The sequence below is a fragment of the Cariama cristata genome, unplaced genomic scaffold, assembly GCF_000690535.1.
Source record: "Cariama cristata isolate BGI_N322 unplaced genomic scaffold, ASM69053v1 scaffold19228, whole genome shotgun sequence".
Taxonomy (NCBI): Eukaryota; Metazoa; Chordata; class Aves; order Cariamiformes; family Cariamidae; genus Cariama; species Cariama cristata.
The window spans coordinates 238-9,605 of record NW_009629604.1 but is presented as its reverse complement, the minus strand read 5'-3'; the positions used below and the strand labels follow the sequence as shown (position 1 = coordinate 9,605).

Genomic DNA, 9,368 nt, shown 5'->3' with positions numbered 1-9,368 from the left:
TATACAAGTAAACGTGTGGAGACCAAACTTTCAAAACCTCTGAACTGCCACTTCATGCCAGGACAACACTGTGGTCTTTTTTGAAGTGTTTTTTTACTCTTGAAGCTGGCATGTCTTTAAAAAATCAGTATGGAAACACTTCTAAACAAATCTTATTTCAGTGAGAGCTAATTGAGAATGGATTAAATAATTTGAGGGCTAAATACTGCTGAAATCGTTGCTGTTTCTGTAGTGTTCTCTGTGAAGAAGGTTCTGTATTTCATTATTATAGATTGAGTGATGAACAATGAGTTGGAAAATGGGGAAAACCCCGCGTCTAAAATGTCTTGTACAAACGGTGATTTAAGAGCTAGGGGAGAAAGATAAATATACGCAGAGTTTTTAAACAGTTTTCCTAATTGCACTACCAAACACCATTATTAATTAGCTGTTTTCTTGACATTAAATGTCACAGCAGTTTGAATACATTTAGCATCTGAGATTTGTATTTCTATCAGGTGTAGATGAGTTTCACTCATGTTTGCCTGATGTGCCTTAATAGAGCTACATTTTGGGTTGGATTTTTCTGAGCTGTTTGGCTCATTCTTTTGTCATCTTTTTCTCGGAAGTAAAGCATGTGATTTGGGGAAGAGCAAAACTCAAAGCTTGAATTCTTCTATTTCCTATAGGTTCAGGTGCAAGTCCATCCTAAACTTTCCTCTACTGAAGATGCGTTACAGTATGTGGAGGAGTTAATTCTCCAGTTGTTAAATATGTTGTGTCAAGCCCAACCAAGAAGTTTTCTGGATGTAGAGGTATAGAGAATAATTATTACAAATCTGTAATAATTTTAACTGTTACATGAAAAGTGAATATATTAATCATGTCACAATGTAAAAAGGAAAGCGGTAATTATGTATCTTCATGTAGCAGAACCTTCTGCATAAAGCCTGCTGAGTTACCTGATAGCCGATTTTCCTACCAGTTGAATTTGTTGTTCAATGCACATTAAAACTATCTTTGAACTCTATTACTGTATAATAGATGGTGGGTGTAACTTGTGTACATAAAGCTGACTGGTTCCTTTCAAAAGACCTTTTTTCCCCCACTGATATTGCATGCAAACTATAGCTGCTTAGTCTGAGGCTCTCTGCTGCTTTCTCAGCATGATGATTTGGGCTGATATACCCCCTGTCATCCTGGAAATTTGAACAAAAATAGTCACTTTCTCAGAATCAGTTGAGGAACACTTCTTTCCTCTATATAAAAACCTCTCTTCTCTTACAATTGCCTTTTCAAAGATCTACGACCTCTATTGCTCAGAAAAGCAGCTTGGTGTTTGAGAAGAGGGCTTGATCTGAGAACAGTTTCTCCATCTGCAAAACAAATTAGTTAAGCTAAGTGACTTAAGCTTCTAAGCCCATGAATATCTTGGTAGCCCTTTGTGCTTTACTATGATATGAAGACTTTGCTGCCAAGCTACAGACTCCATGTGCAGTGTGCCTCTTGATTTCCAGTACTTGGAGACTGCGCCTGTGCTGGGTTAAGTAACAAAACAAGATGCAACTTCCTCATGTTCTGAAGAAAGTGGATTAATGGCAAAAAAAACCCCAACGACCTCAAAATGCCTTTGAAAGAAAAAAGTAGCTGTCTGAGCTCAATATTCATAAATTTCATCCTTCCTCACCTCTAATGGTGTTTCAGTGTCCCCTTTAACGGCTGGTCTGTTTTGCAACATCATACTGGTCTGGCAACTCAAGAGACAAGAGGTTTGTGGAAGATTGTTTAATGCTGTGTTTTAAACAATGCTAACAAAAAAACTTGACACACAGCATTGCATTACGAGTCTTATGGCTGTGAAGTCAGGATGAGAAATGCAAGAATTAGAGATGATCAAGCAACCTCAATTTATCCCCTTTGTGTTTATGCATAATGATGCTGTCTTTAAATGTGCATGACCATATAATTATTTTTCTCCCAGCACACCTTCATTATTGAGTCAGCAGGATGGACTATGTCAGGGGAGTGAATTGGTATTAGATAGTGAATGGGACTTTATTTTTTGGTAGCACCTCTGCTTTCCTTTTGCAGAAATGTTATGATGAGAGGAGAAAAAGAAAAGCCCATACTTCAGAAAATTGAGTGCCACCTTTATAGAATTGTATTCTGTCCCAGTTTTTTGTCAGAAAGTTTTTGTTTGTGTACTTTGTCCTGTACCAGCTCTTTGTGAGTGGTCATTAACTTCATCTTCCTCATTTCATGGTTGCTCAAATAGGGGTCATATTTACGTAAGTGAACACTTGCAACTGAAACAGTCAGTGGGAACTGTGGTCTGAAAAAATAAAATGTGAAGTTATTCGAGAAATTAGATTTCTGGCATCTCTGAACACTAGGACTGCCAAAAATGGTGAAGCTTTTGAACCTCCAGAGATCTGTGTGTGAGTTCTAGAAGGAGAGTTGTTCAGTGCATGGGAGAGTGTAGGTGTCCTCAGGCATCCTGACTGCTGGAAGGAGTAAATAAACTGAGGCATATATGGTCCAACTGTAGACTATGAAACTCTTAAAATATGTGGGTGCTGTTGGACATTCTCTTCCTATGATATTCATTGCCATCATCAGAGCAGTTTGTATGTATACAACCTGGACCATGTGCTGATCAGAAAAGGTGAAACAAAACTCATATCTCATTCAGTGACCATTCAGTACAGGGAATAAAGTGCTAGGATAAAATGTAGTCATGTATTTAAGTGCTGAATTACCAGGCATGTGCAGAAGGGGAGCAAATGCCTGCAATGGCAACTTAATTCTGGCATTTCTCAAATTTTGAGCACTAGATTATTCTATGATAAAAATATTCTCATACAACTGTATGAATGTAGTGAGCAGTGTGTACCAAAATGATAAAATTTGCATGTGTTAAGCTTGTATATTTGAAATGCTAAATTAGCAAACAGTCCTTTGTTAAGTAATGGAAAGTGATTGATAATGTAGTAGTATTGCTAAGCTTATTCAGATTGTGCATTTACCCTTTGGTCCTGTTTTTTTTTAAGGATCGTGTTCAAAAAAGTTTTCCCCATCCTATTGATAAGTGGGCAATAGCTGATGCCCAGTCTGCCATTGAGAAGAGGAAACGAAGAAATCCATTATCTCTCCCAGTAGAAAAAATCCATCCCTTATTAAAGGTAAGCAGTGATGTAATCTTGCTTTTAGAATGCAATTAGAAGTTGACACCTTTTGTTTCATGTTATGTCTGTATGCTGCCTGAAACATAAACAAAAAGAATATCTGTATTTCTTACATAGTTTTATTTTAACTGTTCCAGTTTAGTTAATTGCATATATTTATTTTTCACTTAAAAATGAGTTCATTCTCTCTTGGACAAACAAAGCCAAAACCTCATTGGCTGTGAATTTGATTGTTCTTGTTTCATTTTGCATGACTAAGAAAATGTTCAAGATACTTCTGGAAATAGCCTTAAATGTTTAAGTGAGGTTTTCAGGACAGTCGTTGGCTGTTGTGACTTCCACAGTTAATAGAGCAACATCTACAATGACTCTGTTTCTTCTCTAGGTCTACAGACTATGGTGTTTCTATTCCTAAAATACACTGTGGATATCTGGTGAATGTTTATTGAGTAGGGTCTTAAACTCGCTGGTTTTAGCTGTAACTTATGGTGTGTATTTCATCAACTGAGTAACAGTGGAATGCTGATGTCTTTTTCCTTTCAGGAAGTTCTAGGCTACAAAATTGACCACCAAGTGTCTGTTTACATAGTGGCAGTATTAGAATACATTTCTGCAGACATCTTAAAATTGGTTGGGAATTACGTGCGGAATATAAGACATTATGAGATTACAAAACAAGATATTAAAGTGGCAATGTGTGCTGATAAGGTAAGCCTAACTCTTGTTTCTCATGTTAACAGGAAATTTTAGCGAAGTTTTGAGAGGACAATGTCTGTTCCTGATTGAGTACACAGAATGTTGTACCTTTGAAAGAATAAATTACTGCCGTAAAATATGGTTCCAGTAATAGAGCAGAGCTGCCAAAAAGCTAATTGAGCTTACAGAGCTGTTGCTTGTGCTTATTAATAGTTAAGTCTCTCTTCCTTTTGGTGTCACTTGCCTAATCTCAGCAATGTGTGAATGCTTTAAAAGTTACTGTGAAGCAGCACTAACTTAAAATTTAACGTTCTTAAGCTGTAATAGTGGAGCCTGAAGAAGGCTGAAATCAAGCTTGGGTGTTCTCCCCAGACAAATAAGACTGTATTGCACGTAAGAGGGGTATTTTGGTGGTCCAGCATTTCAAAACGAAAAACCCACCTGCGTTAGCATCTCAGCCTAATCCTCCGTAGCAGTCCATATTTTTATCTGCAGGTAGTCTTTCTTGTAGCTTCTGAAGATTTATTAGGCTCGGACAGGAATCACCTCTCTTTCCAGCAGTGATAGAGTGAGGTCCCCTGTCTGTTTTTCAGGTGCCGTTGCACTCTAGTTTCTGTGACCACCTCAGTAGCATCTCAAGTTTTCTGTTTTTTTAAAACACAAAGCTTGAAGTTAATCCTTTAAGGGATGGGATTTAAGAATCTCTAATCTTGCTGAAGTCTAGGGATTTTCAGATTTATCACCTCTTTTCAGTATTTTTGTTTTGGTCTGTTAATATATTTGGTTGGGATCATCTCTGTGTTTCAATGAATGCCTTTGATTCCTGCTTGCTTTATTTTTCATCCTTCTTTCTTTACCTTTCTTTACTCTCTCAAGATATCTGGTGAGATCTTCAAGAGTCAAGTACTTCTCAGTCAGGACAGTAGTCTTTGTCACTCTTCTTTTGGTCATGCCTGTCTGGGTCATTAGGGCAGGGTTTGAAGGTGTATGTTTGAATAATTGTCATAGAATAATAACAGGAACAAGTGCTGTTGCTGCATGCTTCTTTCTGTCTTAGGAAAGGTGGTGAGCAGAAGATACGTGATGAAATTGAGTTAGGAACTTTCATTACATTACATTGGAGGAACTCTTTGATACGTACACAGAAGAAACTTTTGAAAGGCTGTAAAGCAAGCCTGTTGGTTTACTGTACTGCCTCAGCAGAACAAGCTGTTGAAAGGTGCTCCCAAGGTCTTTTCTTTCCAGTTGCATCAAGAAACTTCATAGTATATTACGTTCATACCCATAACATGTGTTCTGCTTGGTTTTATTGTTTGAAACAAAACAACCAGAATGGTTTCTTGGCCCAGTGTGCCACTTTTTTTCCTCAAGCACTTTCACACTTGCTTTTGTGCCATCCATCCATCTGGAAAATTTTGCCTTGTCTGCAAAAAACCAAACTCCATTAAAATGCAAGCTGTTTTTCTTCTACTGTCTGCTTCTGATTGCTCTAAGTTCAGTATGTGGTGTATAGTTACTTTAATTTGTTTCTGTGGATTTCATAATAGTGAGATATGCACCTTGTGAATACAGCCTGGAATCTTCTAGCTCAAGTATGTGCTCGAACTGTATCCATGAAGTGAAGTTACAAATGTTGGGGCCTCCTTGAATACCTGCATTATTTCATGCAATTTCCTACAGTAATAACCCTATAACGTCCCGTTCCCCAGAATGTCGGCATTCTCCTTATAACCTGAGTTCCATGTACTTTCACTGGCTTTGAAAGATGAATCACCTTCTGTTCTTAGAGCTTCAGACGAAGTCAGTCTTAATGCAAAATGTTCGTTGTTCTGCTTTCAGAGAAGCTTAAGTTCAGGATGTGTAGCAGGGACATTTGACTTACTAGGAGAAAGAACCTGCTGTGTGCCCATTTCCCTCCTCCCTAGACCTGTGTATTTTTGAGGAGTGTTAGGACAGGACTTCGGTGAAGAATGACTGCTCTAGATAGGTGTGTTTCTTCCAATATTCAAGTCTGATGAACCTACCACACCATCTCTTGAACTTATAGATCCCCAAGTTTTCTCTTGCAGAATAGCTCATTTGTCTAATATCAGTAGTCAATGGCTTGGTTAACTGACATGTCTTCTGGAGAAGTGCCTGTGACGTGCTTTAAAGAAAGAAGACTTTTACTGTAAATACCAGGGTAAATGTCATGTTTGTGGCTTATTCAGAAGTTTAGTTCCTGATCTCCAATTTTATAATTATTTTGAAAAACACTTTTTCATTCTGTTTTCTGCCTTTTAAAAACTCTAGTTCATGTTTAATGTGTTAGCCTTCCCTCCTGTGGCTCTCAGAGTATATTTACAGCTTTGATCCTGCAATCTTTTCCTCAGTCTTGTCAGTGATTGACAGCAGTCATGTCAGTTTGCAGCAACAGGTGTAGGTTGCCATGGCTTCACCTCCATCTGCTCAGAAAGGAGGCTGGCAAGCGACATTTAAGTTCTCATTTATTTTGAAATTCATGTGTATTGTTTCTTACACTTCCTGACTTCCTGGAGGAGGTGTAGCTCTGGGCAGCAGATTTGCTTATAAATACTGTCTCATCTATCTATCCCAGGACAAGGTGATCTTGTATGCTGGCTTGTTGTTAACACCATTAATGTCATTGTAGATTGTTTGCGGACCCTCTTTAGGTTTTCTTTCTGCTAAAGATACTTCAAATTAGGATGCCTTTTGCTAATTTGCAGTCAACTTAGTTTACCTTTAAGGTTTGTTTTTTTGAGTATCATGGAAGCAACCCGAAGTGTGATTTCTGTTTGCCACTTGCAAAGTCATTGTAATGACTTCTCGCTCAGATACCATGTTTGGAAGAAGTGTTTGGTGATCAACTCTTCTTGAAGTTCAAATTATTAATTGCTTACGTTTGGTAAGCCTTGCTTGGATATGAATTGGGTCCTCTGGTAGTCAAAGTTTTTAGAGGTCCTTTTGTCTATGTAGTTCAACAGTGTGACTGCCACCTTTTCTGAAGCTGATGCCCATCCTTGAGGGTCCATTTTAACAAGAGAACTCAGGAGTTATTAAGGACAGAAACCGGGCCATGTACGGTGTGTGGGCAGGCCAGTATTCATCGCAGATAGATTACAGGGTTCTGAGCAAGATCATGTGTGACTTCCTGGTTAAGCTAAAGCTGGAAAGCCAAAATGCACACACTTTTTGACTTCAGATAATATAGTTTCTCCAGAAACAGATTATGAACAGCCAATTCAGAGTGATAGAATACAGCTAAAAGCTATATGTGTCTGTATACTTCGTAGACCCCTTAAAACTGTAAGTGATTTTAGGACCGCTTTCTTGGAGAGATGCCTGGAATGGTCTAAATGACTGGGAATTCTTCAGAAATTGCCACTGCAACCAATGACTTGCAAATTTATAGCAATGAATGTTGCTTTTGTAATGCCCAACCAATTGCAGAATTATAATACATAAATCTTACTGCTCATCAGTCTGATTTCATGGGAATAATAGATTTCCTTTACTGGTAACTTACTGGTAGATCTTGAAAAGAAGTTGTTCTCACTTTGTGGATTTCACCTTCTTTGCTCCCTAGGTATTAATGGATATGTTCCATCAAGATGTAGAAGATTTAAGTGCATTAACTTTATCTGATGAGGAACCCTCTACCTCAGGGGAGCAAACCTATTACGACCTAGTGAAGTCATTTATGGCAGAGGTTCGACAATACATAAGGGAACTAAATCTCATTATCAGAGTTTTTAGAGAGCCATATGCCTCCAATTCCAAACTATTTTCATCTCATGTAAGTATTGTACAAACCACAAACAAAAAAAAAACGCTACTATAGTATCTACGAAGCTAGATCAACACTTGCAGAACTTAACTATTGTCCAGTTTAACGTATCAATAGTAGAGTAAGTGCTTGTCTTGAGTTCTGAAATGGAAATAGTAAAGGAGCACTTGTGGGGAAGCACAGGTTTTGCAGAACTGTGGAAGAAATCACCCAATTTACTATATTCACTTGCAGGCCTGTAACTTAAGATTTGTCACTTGTTCTTTGCCATGTTTGAATCATTGTAAATTTTTATATATTTATACATGGGTGGGCATTCTTGTGAGAGCAAAGGTGGCAGCTCCAGCTGGGGAGGCTGCACCATCTACCCTCGTGATGGCTGATGCCTTCACCCAGACAGAGCTGTTGAAGGGCAAGGCTACAGTGCAGACTTCAGACTGCAGGAAGTGCCTGGACCTTTCTCCTGGGGCAAGGACAGGCAGCAGACCTGCCTCTAAAAGGTGTGCCCGGGGGAGGACCTTCTGCAGCAGGTGGCTGAGCTGCAGGGGGCGGTGAGAAGGCTGCGCAATATCAGGGAGGCTGAGAAGGAGCTAGAGAGCTGGTTCCAAGTGCAGCCTGCAGTGGATCTGCAGCCCACAGCCAAACAGCCAAAAACTTGCCCTCTGGTGCACGCCAAAGGGAGGGGGACCAATAATGCAGAAGAATGGAAGCCTGCAATGGCAAAGACCTGCAGGAGGAAGAGACTGCCCTTGAAGCCTGAGGTACCCTTGTAGAACCACTTCACCCCTCTGCAGGCTGAACAGGAGGGACGTGTCACATCAGAAGAGATGCTGGAGCCGAGTAAGGCAGCCCAGTCTGCCTGCCATATAACAACCAACGCAACTAAGAAAAGATGATGGGTGATAGTAGTAGGTGACTCTCTCCCGAGGGGTATGGAGGCACCCATTGCCGACCTGATGCACTCTCTAGAGAGGTGTGCTGCTTACTGGGGCCTTGTATCGGAGATGTCACCAAGAGACTGCCAAGCCTCATACAGTCCACTGACTATTATCCACTGCTGTTGTTTCACATGGGCACCAGTGATAGAGCCGGGAGTGGTCTGAGAAACATCAAGAAGGATTACAGAGCCATGGGAGCGGTGGTAAGGGACTTTTGAGTGCAGGTAGTTTTTTCATCAGTCCTCCTGGTCGAAGGGAAGGGGTTTGAAAGGGCCAGTTGAATCTGATGAATCAACGAATGGTTACTGGACTGGTGCCACAGCCAGGGGTTCGGCCACTTAGACCATGGGACTTGCTTTGAGAAGCCTGGTCTACTGGGGGCTTATGGGTCCATCTGTCAGAGAAGGAGAAGAGCATCTTTGGTCATAGGCCTGCCAAGCTGGTGAAGAGAGCTTTAAACTACAGTTGCTAGGGGAGGGGAACCTCAGTCCATCCCACAGATGCTGTTTACTATCTTCGTCAATGTCATAGACAGCGGGATCAAGTGCACCCTCAGCAAGTTTGCTGACGACACCAAGCTGTGTGGTGTGGTCAACACACTGGAGGGAAGGGATGTCATCCAGAGGGACCTGGACAGGCTTGAGAGGTGGGCTTGTGCGAACCTCATGAAGTTCAACAAGGCCAAATGCAAGGTCCTGCACATGGGTTGGGGCAATCCTAAGCACAAATACAGGCTGGGCAGAGGATGGATTGAGAGCAGCCCTGCCTGGATGTGTTCCTGTG

General features: G+C 40.4%; 1 protein-coding gene across 1 annotated transcript; it reads left to right on the top strand.

Annotated features, from left to right (window-relative positions):
- Positions 1-668: 668 nt before the first annotated feature.
- LOC104165572 (son of sevenless homolog 1-like) lies at positions 669-7,656 on the top strand (the record flags this gene model as incomplete). Its single annotated transcript, XM_009705229.1, has 4 exons — positions 669-794; positions 3,030-3,161; positions 3,708-3,872; positions 7,447-7,656. Coding segments are annotated over 4 exons (633 nt in total), but the record flags the coding sequence as incomplete, so codon positions are not given.
- Positions 7,657-9,368: the final 1,712 nt, after the last annotated feature.